Source organism: Balaenoptera musculus, chromosome 1 (genome assembly GCF_009873245.2).
Source record: "Balaenoptera musculus isolate JJ_BM4_2016_0621 chromosome 1, mBalMus1.pri.v3, whole genome shotgun sequence".
Classification (NCBI taxonomy): domain Eukaryota; kingdom Metazoa; phylum Chordata; class Mammalia; order Artiodactyla; family Balaenopteridae; genus Balaenoptera; species Balaenoptera musculus.
Window position 1 is genome coordinate 163,102,708 of NC_045785.1, and position 13,701 is coordinate 163,116,408.

Below are 13,701 nucleotides of genomic sequence, written 5' to 3' on the forward strand. Positions count from 1 at the left end.
GCTTTTTACTGGCTTTAGTATCTTATGTCATGTTAACAGCCTTGTTTAACATTCCTAAGCCATTGGAATATCGTACCCTGCTGAAAAATAATAAGAATTTTTTTTTTTACCAGCCATGTGATTAAACATAAGTATTTCTTTGCTCAGTTTTGCAATTTGTAAGTTTTGTGGCAGTCTTTGTTATAGAATTAAGACTTTTTTAAAGATCCTAGAGGCCATGGTGATAGAAACTTGTACCTTTACCTAGAGCTTTTGATAGGCTGTTTCAGCGTCCTCATTTTGTTTCAGATTCTTCATAGCGTTATATACATTTATGGGATGAAAACTTACGTAGACACAGTCTGCACGTCGTTTTATTAATATGTTACCAAGTTTGTGAATTTGGGGGGAACTCATTTTGCTTAGTGAAACTTTCATTTAATAGAAGATACAGGTGAAAAAAACCAATGGTCACTTTTCCTTATACATTTTTATGAGTAGCTAACTTCTAGCAAAAAAGGAAGATAGGTGAATGACAGAACATATGATGCCTTTCAGAGTAATGCAGAAGTAGTGACCACATGGATGAAACATCAGAAGGCCTGTATGGTAGACAGAATTCTAAAGATGCCCCTCCAGCCCCTCATATTCCTGTCCTGTGGTGCTATGGACTGAATGTTTGTGCTCCCCTAAAATTCATGTTGAAGCCCTAACCCCCAATGTGATAGTATTTGGAGGTGGGGCCTTTGGGAGGTGATTAGGTTTACATGAGGTCCTGAGGGTGGGTCTGCATGATGAGATTAGTGTCCTCGTAAGAGGAAGAGTCAGTCTAGTGCACTATGTGAGGATACCCCAAGAAGGCTGCCATTCTCACCAGACACTGAATCTGCTGGCACCTTGATCCTGGACTTCCCAGCCTCCAGAATCATGAGAATTCAATGTTATTTAAGCCACACAGCCTGTGGTATTTTGTTACAGCAGCTTGAGCAGACTGAGACACCTGGTTATTTAATCAAGCACTAATCTAGGTACTGCCATGAAGGATTTTTCAGATTTAAATTAAATTTACTAGTCAACTGACCTGACAATAGGGGGATTATCCTGGGCCCATCCCAGGTGGGCCCAACTTGAGCCCTTCAAAGCAGGAGAGATGAAGCCGAAGGGGAGGTCAGCGAGACTTGAAGTGAAGGGATTCGACCTGCCATTGCTGGCTTTGAAGGTGAAGGGGTCATGAGCCAGGGAATGTGGAAGCTGAGGAAACCCCTGGCTGACAGCCAGCAAGGAAACGGGGACCGCGGTTTTACGACGACACGGACCTGAATTCTGCCAACCTGAGTGGGCCTGGAAACAGATCCTCCTCCAGTCTCCAGCAAGAATGCGTCACCCGATAAGAGAGGTGTTGGACTTTCACCTACAGAACTGGGAGATGGTGGGTGGTCTTCGAGCCACCAAGTTTGTGCTAACATGTTACAGCAACATAGGAGCCAAAAAAACAATGGATTCTCGTCCTGGGCTGGTGCACTTACTCATCCATCCTGTGACCTTGCCCGGGACACTCAGCCTTGTGTGTATAATCTGAGATGGGGTCGAGGGAAACCATACTGAGGACTATACGTGAGGGTACCTGGGAACCCGCAACAAATTGCGCCAATGTATGAAAAGGGAAGATGGGAAAGTTGGGAAAACGTGATCATCTCACTTTTATTTCCTTAGTCCGAAACTTAGAGCATCATTTGTTTTTATTCTCCCTTTGGGGTTTTTTTACTTGCTTGTTTTATTATCAGAATATCCGTATATTAAAGCTCCCTATAGGGAATTCCCTGGCAGTCCAGTGATTAGGACTCTGTGTGGCACAGCCGGAAAAAAAAAAAGCTCCTTAAAAGTATAGAAAAAGGTCATGAAGCAAGGGGGGAAAAAGACCACTATGGAGGCAACCATAACTAACATTCGGGCCTATTTCTTTCTGGTCTTGCCTATGATTTTCTCTTCACATAGTTGAGAGCATACTGTTTAAGCAATTCTGCATGGTCCTGTTTTATGCTTCACAAGCATGATTTTTAATGGCTGCGTAGTATTCCACCACGTCATTCATCCAGTCGTTTGTGTTGACCGTGCGGCTGCCTTTCGCTTGTGTTGTTATCATCGATGCTGTGCTCACATCTTTATGGGAGCAGAATTTTTAGATTGTTAAAAAAAATAAGTGGGGATAAAGCAACTGGAGAACGGGCCCTGCTAAGGAGGGTAGGGTATAAACTCTAGCTGTGCTTGGAGTCTAAAAGCAGCGGAGCCACTGAGGGGTTTTAACCAGGGGAGTACGGGAGTCAGCCGGGGAGGTGGGCGAGCAGGACGCCAGCCAGAGCGGGTGCCCGAGAGGGAGAGGGAACGGCAGGGACGGCAGCACACAGTCTGGGAGGGTGATGGCAGATACGTGTTCCTAGCTTTTGGCTTTGGGAGGTGAGTGGTGATCATCCAAAGCAGTTTTAGGAGAGTGGTCAGGCCATTAGCCAGATCGTAGAAGGTAAAGGAGTCCCAGAAAGACGCAGGGGCATAGCTGCTTTGGAGGCCTGGCTCTGGAGGAAGGAGGGGAGGCGGGGAGGAGGCGGGTGGTCTGTGTGTTACCAGGTGGCGGGCCTAAGGCACCTGAAAGAGAGTGTGACGATAGAGAGGGGCCAGCTGGCAGGCTGAGACTGCAGTTCAGAGCAGAGACGGGGAGGGCTTTTCTTTTGGACTGGAGGGAAGGAACAATGGGGGTTTAGATTAGGGTGACTTCCTCGGGGCAGAAGTCTGGGGGGGATTTACTTCATCATCTGGTTCTTTTCCCCTGTGAAATCTCTCCCCTTCTAGATCTTTTCTAAATTTGCTACGATAAGCATATACTGTATCTTTTTTTTTTTAAAGCATTATTTCTTATCCCGTGACTAAAAGTGAAGTTGTAAACTCCAACTTCAGGCAGCGCGGCAGGTCAAAGTGCACCGGGAGGGGCGGAGCACCTGGAACAGTGGGAAAGGTTCGGAGCAGCCTGGGTGGATCCGGAGGGGCCTGCCCGCCCTTCCCTCCCAATTTCTGCCACTCCTGTATTTCAACCGCCTTGGCACCCTCCTCTCCGCTTCCAGTGGTCAGCCTGCCCTCCCCCCCCCCGCCCCTCCCATAGCGATCCCGTGCCAGCCCTCCCCCCCCCGCCCCTCCCATAGCGATCCCGTGCCTGCCCTCCCCCCCCCGCCCCTCCCATAGCGATCCCGTGCCTGCCCCCCCCCGCCCGCCCCTCCCATAGCGATCCCGTGCCAGCCCTCCCCCCCGCCCCTCCCATAGCGATCCCGTGCCACTGGGAGCATCCAGACCTCCCAAACCGGGTTCTACTGAATGGAGAAAATCACCCCCCCCCCCCACCAGGGAAGTGCTGCCTGTTCTTGGTTCCCTGCTTCCTCTGGGCCCTGAGATGCTCCGCAAGCAGGAAAACTTAAACTCCCGCGAGTTGAATTTGGGAAATCCATCTTCCTATCTTTTCATGAGATAGTAGGCTGCCATTTGCCTCTCTCTAGTCATCTGACATCATCTTCCCTTCTACGATTCCTCAAGGATCCCCAGCAGCCGACCAGTGGTTTAGCTGCATGTCTTCCTGGCTCTCTCTTGTTCCCTCCACCAAAGTGACAGGCAGGTGGCGGGCAAAGCACGAACTTGCTGGTACCTCCTTAAGAGACCAAGAAGCAGTAGAAATTGGAGCTGACTTTATGGTCAATTATCAAAGCTTCTGAATTGGATTTTTAAAAAGCTTTATAGTTCCACATTGAAATGGAGGTCAGTTGCCCTTTCCTCTCAATACCGGCATTTACGGAGGGAGGGAGCGCGTGCACGCGCCTGGCTAGAGTGGGACGGGATGTAATTGGGTGCGCTCACCGCTGGGCCCTCCAGGAAAAGCAGCACCCACGTGGGATTGCCTGGGCGACTCTTTATTGAACAGTACATTTGGAAGAAGTTAAGGCAACAAGGCAGTATTTGTACAGTGTCGCTAGCATTTACCCAAGGTGAAGCCAGGAAACACACTGATGTCGTTTCCACGGACGTCCCCCCCAAATCCATGCACGAACGCTAGCGGTGAAGTCTGGGAAGGTTTGAGGCAGGCGGCGAACAGCTGTGCTGTCTTCCATCACCATGGGCTTGCAGACGGGACCCCCGGTTTGGGTCATCACTTCAGCTGAGCAAGAGGAGCGTCCCTTCAGTATCGTAACGCTCAGTTTATAAGACCAGACATGTTCAAGGACTTGAGTTAAGACGTACTGTTAACCAATCAATTTTATATAAAATCTGTCTCTTAGTTAACCCAAATGATAGAGATGTGCTTCTCACCTGGCCTCTTCAGATGCCTTCGTGATGCATCATATTTTTCCATTTTACTCAAGGGAAATGGTAATCCCTGGACAGCTGTTGCGGTACATGTCACAGCTGTATTTTTAAACTCAAAGTTGCTTTAAATATTGCCGGCAAGGACCTTGTGTCCTTTAACTGAATGTTAAATTAAGCTCAGCTGTTAAATACCTCCCTGCATTTTTTCCTGATTTAATATTGTTAGAAACAGGAAAGTGTGTAAAAGTAAAGTGTATACTATGTACAGATTGAAGGTTTTCTCTAAGTTTTTCAAGGGTTAAGTGACTCACTTGCATTTAGTAGGATTATATGTAAATCTTTTACTTTGATATCTGAAAGTTCTGCTTTCTCAAGTAGATAGTATCATCATTTTCAGCTCTAATCATCAGTTTAAGTAAATGTTCCCATAATTTCAAGATCCAGATAAAAAGTTTCTCTGTGGAGGCTTAGTTCTTGGCTGATTTTCTTTCATGAGAAGTCTTCAGGCAGATTAGTTATAACTTCAAAGTACTGAAAAACACAGCCACTGTGGGGAAGGAAAAAAAACAAATCAGTTCAGTGAGCATTCTTAAAATTAAAAGGCTATCTAAGTACCTATAGATTATTCTGAAAGATTGACTGTTGTACGAGAAAAGCTGACCAAGGGTTACGATATCAGAGTATTAACTCACATTTTTTCTACCTGATTTCTAGAATCTAGCTTTTTACAGCGTTGTAAAAAGCTGTTCTCTGAATCAGGTGGTCATGAATCGTATTACAGGGTTGACTGAAACACATGAAACGTGAAACTTGGAAAACATGAATTAGCATTTCTGTATCTCTGCCTCAGTGTCACATCAGAGGTTAGTCTGGATAGCCCTTAAACTAGTGGTTTTCAACCTTGGTTCTCTACTGGAGTAATCTGGGAACTTTAAATCAGACTCTAATGAAATTAGTGTGGGATGGGCCTGGACATCAGGACTTCTGCGAAGCTCCCCAGAACTGCAGCCTGCGGGCAAGGCTAACAATCACTGCAAACTGAAGGAGAGGTCTTCTTCTGTTGCAGCCTCAGCAAAAAGAGAGTTGAGTGTGGGGAACTCCAGGGACCTGTGAAAGGCAAGGCTTAGAAAAGGAGGGAAAGCCAGTGGGTAAGATGTTTCTCAGAGGAAATGGGAGGATGGTCTGAGTAGGCTGGCCGCATAAAATAGTGGGAGCCGGGGAGGAATAAGATTTCCGGCGAGAAGGATAAAGGGGGCTACAGTTTCCCAAACTTCACACGTGGCATGTTCAGGTCCCAATTGTATTGCCTCTACCTTAGACTGCAGTCTCAGGGGAGGGTTATTTCCTGAGCTACATAGAGTTTTATGCAAGTTAGTGTTCTTTGGAACCAGCTAAAATGTATTCTGCAGTTGGCTTACGTTACTTTAAAATGCATGATACCAGAGTGAAAGAGCTATTTAGTTGCTGGCTTCCTCCAGAGTTCGAAATTCAGTGGAAGGAGGTGCCAGTCCCTCACCCTTGTCCTTCTTACAACTCTGCTCCTCTCTGGTCCCTGGGACTTGGTCATTCCTACCCAGCACTGGCCACCCAACCCCAGTCTCTGTAGCCTGTGTTGCTGCAAGCTCAGTTCCCCCTTGGACAGAGGAAATGCAAGCTGGAGCCAGGCGAGGATGAAAAGTAACCCCAGCTGGCTTCCTTCTTTGAAGTGAGAGAACTTTCTGTCTTCGGATGACATGAGAACATTTTGCGCTTTGCTTTCTGTGGAATTGGCATACCAACTGAATTTCGATTGATGATCGTTTCAGAGGTGGCCATTGCTGGGGTTCCAGACACATGAGCACAATCATTATATATGGTAAGCTTATCTACTGTTGTTATTTTAAAGTTGGAGGAAGTAGAGAAAAGTAATTTGTGCAGAAAGTGTTTTACGTAGGCCTAAGAATGACAGATCTTCCCAAGACCCACTTAACTTTCATCCAAACGGTTTCTCTGCATAACAAGCATCTCCCCCCATGCATGCTAATTAGAAGGTCATTTTTCTAAGACGGGTTCTGCAGCCACCCTCTTCTTATTTTAACCTTGTGCTATTCTCAAGGCAAAGCTTCTGGGAGGAGGGACCAGGTGTGTTTTCTTGGACTCGAGAATCAATGGGTAGTCGGGAAATGACTGCAAACAGAGGTGCACCGTGGGATCTTACAACAATTTACGGCCTGACCCTGCCTGACAGACCAAAAGCCACAGATCTCTGTCGCCCAAGTAACAGCCCTTCTCCCCTCCGTCCCCTAGGAGTAGGGGCTGGGAAGCTGCTGACTTACAGAGATAAGGTCGAGCTGGATCATACCGGTATCCTCGGGGTCCAGCTGCTTAAATATCCCTGTGGAGGCAGAAACAGGATGTCATATAAGTGAGCTGCAGTAGAGGCCCCATTATCCTTTTCCCCAGTCTGGCAGCTGATTTCACTGAACGTCACAAGTTATGATTTCTTCCCTCTGTCCCCAGATTAAAGAAGGATTTTCATTCTCAACTGGACAGACACGTCTCTGGCTCGGGTGGTTTCACCCATGGGGAAAGGCAGGCTGCTTTCGTACCGAGAGAACTGAGATGGGCCTTTACCCAAATGGGCACTTACTGAATAGTGTTTCCAGGCGAACCAAACACCTAACAAAATTGTCAAAATCGATGACGAGCTGGTCGTCTGCGAACCGAGCAACGATGACTTGGTGGAGCTGACAGGGCATCTTGAAACCTGCAGTTAAATGAACATGCAGACCGATTGCCAAGTGTTCGATTGCACCCTGGGGCTCTGTTCATGGGCTCTGGACCCGGCAGATGACAGTTACAATTGCTTTGGTCCCCAGGCTGCTCTGCTGTGAGACTTTTTATTTTGCAAAGCCAGTGCCTTCTGCCATTGCTTCTGTTTCCACACTGTTCACCTCCACCCTGCCTCTCTCCTTTTCTTTTCTTTTTTGTTGCATTTTAATATTTATTTATTATTTATTTAGGCTGTGCTGGGTCTTAGTTGTGGCATGCGTGTGGGATCTGGTTCCCCGACCAGGGATCGAGCCCGGACCCCCTGCATTGGGAGCGCGGAGTCTTACCTACTGGACCATCAGGAAGTCCCATCTCCTTACTAACATGTAAGACTTGCCTTGCCTGTTCCTACTTTCATGGTCAGGCTATTTCATGCTATCGATCCTATCTCCTTTTCTGTTTGTCTCACTCTGAATCACCTTGGAGACCAGATTCTTCCTGGATGTATGTGTCAGGAACTGTTCATGCTAAACTAATATTAATTCTCCCTTTTTCCATAGATGTAGAATTTTTAATAGGCCATGGCTACCTAGAATCAAGACTGCATTTCGCAGCTTCCCTGGCAGCCCTCTGAGGCCTTGTGACTAAGTCCTGGCACTGGGATTTGTGTACAGAGTGACATGTGCCCTTAAAGGCAAGGAGCCCCTCTTTCCCTCCTTCTGTCAGCCCATTGCTAGAACATGGTTGTGGTGACAAGCTGTTCCCATCCTGCAGATACGGGTGACGATCTAAGGGCTGGTGACACAGTATGATAGAAGGAGCCTGGGTCCCTGACAGCAGGAGACACCATCTGGCCTTGGACGGCTTGAGCTTGAATCGTTATGTGAGAGGAAGGTGTATCTTGTTTAAACCACTTATTTGGGGTCTCTGCTGCAGCATTACATCCCAACGAATGGACAACCTCATATTGTCATATTTGTCCCCTAAGCACACCAGTCTCCCACTCTGCTGGTCTCCCACAGCTGGTGTCCCTTTTACTGACATCACGTGCTGCTAAGGACTCACGCAGGGGTGGAGCTGGACATCCCACTTCTGCCTGACCAGCCCTGCACCCGAACGGACGAGGGCGGGGTGTGTGGGTCTGCTGAAAACTGGCTTTGCCTGCGACCCGCTGGGGCCCTTGGAGGGAAACTGAGATTCCAGAAGGCTTAGAGGGCAGGGCGTCCTGGACTCCATTTCATTTTACCAATTAGTCTTTAAAAGGCGAATGAAAAGGATGTGTTTGTACTGAACCAGCACCTACTCTATTTCATAGCTTACCAAACTTTGTATCGTATAGACTAAGTTTTCACGTATTCTACAGATAAAAGAAAGAAAATACAGTTAGGAAGTGTTACCTGCTTCTTCTAATGCTTTCCGCATCTCATAGGAGTTCATGGTTCCGGACCTGTCCACGTCAATTTCCCGGTAAATTTTCTGGAACATGCAAAACAGTTAGAAAACCATGACCCAAAAGGTGGCAAGTTACCTCTCTGTGCTGTGTGCTAAGTGGGACTGAAGTTCTTCCAGCTCCATGCCTCTAGTTTGGCCTTGGAAGCATCACCCATGTTTCTGCCTTAAAGAGTATTTTGCCTCTCTCCATGAGCTAGTTTATCAATATGCCCGTCAAATCACCTAGCCAACTACATGAGCCCCTGTTATTATCTTCTCTAATTTTTGTACTTCAGCTGTCAAAAACCCAAACTACAAGGGGCTGCATGGCCTTTTCAGGACACTTGATGGTGGCTTTTAGATGACCCCGTTTCTGGTCAATAAGGCAGGGAGTAAACCACTTAACTTGCAAAGTCTTTGTTTTTTTCTGTTTGCGTTTGCCCAGCCCTGTCTTCACCCATTCTGAGCTCGTTATGAGTACAATCCCCTCTGCTTGGAGATGCTCCTCCACCGTCCTAAAGAGCTGCTGCATCCAGAAGTACGTGCCTGGCGTGTTGCCCACACAGATCCACCGCCCCTGCCGCCCGGCCCTCCTGGGCTCTTACTTGGTATTTCTGAATCTTGGTCCAAAGAACGTAGAACTCCTTCAGGCCCAGCTTGCCACTCCCATCCGACTGCCTGCAGTTAAGGAAAGCTCCCAGAGTCTGGGTTCAAGTGGGCCATGGCACCTGGTTGGTCCTCTCCCCTGGGGAGTCTGGTAACCACAGCTCGATCACGAGGAGCTCTTGCAGAAGGACCCTTTTCCTGCTCTTCACACTGGCTACACCTCCATCTAAGGGTTGGTGGAGGGGCCCAATAGAGACCTGCCGGTCCCCCCGAATGTGTGTGCTGATGGGTCTGGGGGTGCTATGCAGCTGGCCCCAATTCCTGCTAAGAAGGAGCTCTTGGAGGATACGCAGAGGCTTCAGATGGCTTCTAATGGCTGCGCCCTTGCCCATTTAGGGAGTATCATTATTTCTAAGAGGCCTTTTGTGAGGGGAGCTACACAGCAGGTGCCATGAGGCCACCAGATGAAACTTCATAGAAGCTTAAGCCATCCGGGCCATCCTTGCCCAGCACCTCTCAGTAAGCAGCAGGGACAGCAGATGGATGACGAGTCAGCCTCAGGGCCGGGTGGTGGCCTGGGAAGGAGCCAGAGCAAAGAGGAAAGACAGTGCTCTTGGAGGGTGGGCCCCTATCTTATGAATCAGGAAGAAAATCATGACTGGGGAAAGCATTCACATCAGAAGTATCAGGTAGGGGCTTCCCTGGTGGCGCAGTGGTTGAGAGTCTGCCTGCCAATGCAGGGGACACGGGTTCGAGCCCCGGTCTGGGAAGATCCCACATGCCGTGGAGCAACTAAGCCCATGCGCCACAACTACTGAGCCCGTGCGCCTAGAGCCTGTGAGCCACAACTACTGAGCCCGCGAGCCACAACTACTGAAGCCCGCGCGCCTACAGCCCAGAGGAACCACCGCAATGAGAAGCCCGCGCACCACAACGAACAGTGGCCCCCACTCGCCGCAACTAGAGACAGCCCGTGCGCAGCAACGAAGACCCAATGCAGCCGAAAATAAATAAATTAATTAAAAAAAAAAAAAAAGAAAGGAGTATCATGGTTTAGGGACTATTTCCCTAGAGGTAACACATCCAAGCTGCCCTGGGCAGAGAACAGCGGGCATGCTGTCGGGAATTTCCTGCAGGAACCCCTCAGCCTGTGGCATCTCACATTCCCTCAGCTGAAGTCCCTCGAATTTCCCTACCGAGGGAGGTCAGCGCTGAAAACAGTCCTACGCCTGAGCCAGCGGGGACAGCTGGCCGCTGTGAAGGGGAGGAAGGCCTGTGTTTGAATCTTCCTGGAGTGAAGTTTCAAACTCCCCCAGCCTCTGTCCTGCGGGGCCCATTAAAGGATACGTCGAGCATGTCAACCATGATTTTGCAGGTCTCTATGCTGAAGCCGTCTGACTTGATATCTTGGCCTAGGAGACAAAATAAGTGTGACAGGAACATCTTCTAGAGCATACTGTCCAATACAGCCTTCTACGATCGCGGAATATTCCGTATCTGTACCCTCCGATATGGGAGCCACTTAAATTGTTTTAAATAGCCACATGAGGCAGGTGGCCACCATACTGGGACAGCGCAGAGGCTGTGTTACATTTGCCTGACTTCTCTGTATATTGGCCATGGGCATACGGGGTTATAATAAGTGCTTTTTAAATAAATAAGAGAATGGTAAGAGTCTGGGCCTTGAAGTGTTCATAAGATGCAAAGTCACCTGTGGAGACAGCGGGGGCCCCGCGTGTTCATTCTAGGCAGGGCCCTGAGAGAGGAAGAGGTTTACTTAACTGCCTGCCTGCAGGCATTTAGGGGGCCTCTGTGTCCCCAGCTGGGTTAGCCCGAGGGCCAGAGCCTGTCCGCAGCCCGTGCTCTCCTAGGTGAGTCACTCACTGGTTGAGTCCCGTCTAGCTGGTGGTCAACAGGCGGCGTGAGAGCCCTGTCACAGATGTGAGTCTGTTCCCACAGCCTTCAGGGGAGCCCACCCTCGTCATCATGTCCTTGTGGAAGGTTAGGACGCAACCTGTCTCAAAGCTGCTGTTCTGGGCTCTGACCCCTTCTCGGGTGTGGGTGTGGGCTGTGCCTGGGGCCCTTGGGCAGAAGGAGTCGTCGCGTCACCGGGTGGGGGAGCTCCGGGGCACGGGTGAGGCTACTGCTGCACCCCGAACAAGCAGCAGCTGAATCCGAGCGTGGCCCGATCCCTCCCCTCCCCCTCCCCGCATCTGTGCAGAAACAATGGGGCTCAGTGTCCCTGGGTTCATGACAACCACACAGCTTAACAGCCTGTGACCTCACTCGTGCCTGGTGGCCTCGAGGGTAAACACCACTTCTCGTCACCCCCAGATCGGAGGAGGGGGGGCCGAGGACCAGGGTCCGCCTTGGGGAAGCCCTACCCTGGCCGCTGGACCCCCTGGCTGCAGCTCTGTGAAGAAGCTCAAATGCAGCCGTTCGTTTGGAGGCCACAGGGCATGGATCGGTCACACGTGGTTCCTGTGAGGGACCACATGCGTGTCGTTCACGTGCACTGTGATGGAAGACCCCACTGGCCTGGATCCTTCTTTGGCTTCAAGAGGAGGATTTTTATCTCTTGGGGTTGGGCCAGAGTGAAGTCCACGGGACTTCTGGAGACGATCCCCAGGCTGACGCTCAGACCTGACGACATATGCTCTCGTTTCGGGTCTGGGCTGAGAACTCCTGATACCGTACAGACCCCTGCTCAGTGGACTGCTGTCTTATCAAAGCAGCACAGTTCTGGTGATAACTTGAGGGGGAGAATAGCAGTGTGTGTGGGTGTGTGCGTGGGTGTGTTCCCCCACCCCCTGCAGAGGTGATCAGCACTGGGGAGGTGAACAATCCATCCTTTGATATCTCTTGCTTAAGAAACAGTTTAACCTGAAAAGGCGCGTGAGGACCATGGCTCTCCAGCTGCTTCTCAAGTCTCCACCCAGTTCTGTCCGTTCTTTATAGATGCCCATCAGCCTGGGCTGAGAGCAGTCATTTCTGGAGCCTTGAAGCCACTTGCCTGGCCCACTGGCTCAACTGAAGTGACATTTCTCCCATCAAAAACTGGCTCGACCAGCCTCCCTTAAACACACATTTGGGAGATGAGCCTTTTAAATGCCATCCCCTTAGCTGGAGTGGAAGACGGACCACTTATTTTTCCATTCTGGCTCATCAGTGAGCTGTCGTCACTCTGTCAGTGGTTCCCCACTAAATACAGCCAGGAATCCAGGGATGGGGATACTTTCTGGCTCCCATCACGCTTTTTCTTAGCAATTAATCATCATAAGAGTCACCGTATACGGAGCCCAGGCTTTGTGCTAGGCAATTCCTACAGGTCATCTCATTTAAGACATTCAACCACTCTGAAGAGGTTAAGTAATAATATGCCTATTTTGCAGATAAGGAAACAAGAGTCAGGGAGATTATCTAACTCGGTTTAGATCACAGAGCTAGTAAGTCGTGGAAACCTGGATGTGATCTTCGACCTCTAGACTCCAGAAACCTTCGCCCTTTTTGATCACATCGGGGAGAACCTCCTTCATCCGGTTCTTTGGTGGTGACGGTGGTATTTAAGCAGGAGTGGGAGTGACGGTTCAGCCACCGCCGCTGAGCCGGGGAAGGGGAAGGATCCCCGTGTCCCCTCACGTTGCAGGAGACGGAGCGGGGTGAGGGGTGTGCGAGGAGTGGGTACTTACGCTTTGCCAGAACTCTCCTCAGGATTGTCTGCAACTCAAAGGCAGAGATCTCTGCATCCTGTGGACATGCAACCAGAGCGTCGTTATTGGCTCCCTTGGGGCTGGTGAAGCACGGAGCAGCAGACGTGTAACGGGTGTCTGCTCTGGCTGGGCCCGCGAGGCGCGTTAGAGCTGGGGCGGGGAGGGGTCTGTGGATGTGCATTTCTAACAAGCCCCCAGGAAACGCTGCTGCCGCCCCCAGACCGCACTACAAGGGGCACAGCCACAGCCCAAGTTTTTGATAGTGTTTTCATGCACAGTGTGCTCCAGGCAGAGTTCATTCGCCATTGCTCTGCTGTAGAGAATATAAAGAATACATTCTCCATTCTACCCATGTCTGTGGTCTTTTGACTCAGTTCTCTATACCCTTCCTCGCACCCAGCTTGCCTTCCTCTCCCTTTAAAACCCAGGTCTGGCTTCCTGCAAAGCTGGTTGGGACCGGCTGTCTCCAAGAACTGGCCCAGCGCTTTTTCTGTGGCCCTTGATGCCAGGGCTCCTCAGATGTGGTGCAGGTACCTCTGTTCACGTACACATATTGTGTAACTGGGGGACAAGCCCCATTATTTAAGACCAAGACTGACATTGTGCGTTCTTGGGGTGTGTGTGTGTGTTTCAATCAGTGGGGAAATATGTCTCTATAATGCCCCTTCCCTTAGAAACCAGGAGGGAGGGAGGCAGACAGGCAGGCGGAGGCATGGAGCGGGTGGCGCCTGCTTTAGCTCTGAAGAGGAGGCCCAGGTAAGCCGACGGTGGACACCTGAGGGAGCTAGTGTCCCCCACATATGGAGGAGAATGACTTTGGAGTCGTTGGAAGAAGAGGCCTGCTAACTTTGTAGTGGACGGAAGCCTAGATGCCTCAGGGATT

General features: G+C 49.8%; 1 protein-coding gene across 2 annotated transcripts in view; it reads right to left on the reverse strand.

Annotated features, from left to right (window-relative positions):
* Positions 1-3,908: 3,908 nt before the first annotated feature.
* CAPN2 (calpain 2) overlaps positions 3,909-13,701 on the reverse strand; it is a 54,719-nt gene continuing 44,926 nt past the window's right edge. The window contains exons 15-21 of one of the 2 annotated variants that reach the window (XM_036829652.1): positions 12,798-12,855; positions 10,456-10,520; positions 9,108-9,176; positions 8,469-8,547; positions 6,950-7,066; positions 6,636-6,694; positions 3,909-4,867 (exon numbers count right to left, since the gene is read on the reverse strand). In XM_036829652.1, coding sequence (XP_036685547.1) covers positions 4,844-4,867; positions 6,636-6,694; positions 6,950-7,066; positions 8,469-8,547; positions 9,108-9,176; positions 10,456-10,520; positions 12,798-12,855 — 471 coding nt within the window. In that variant the 3' untranslated portion in view covers positions 3,909-4,843. Of the gene's footprint in view, positions 4,868-6,635; positions 6,695-6,949; positions 7,067-8,468; positions 8,548-9,107; positions 9,177-10,455; positions 10,521-11,315; positions 11,752-12,797; positions 12,856-13,701 lie in introns of those variants that run through there. The other variant, XM_036829662.1, reaches the window with a different exon arrangement.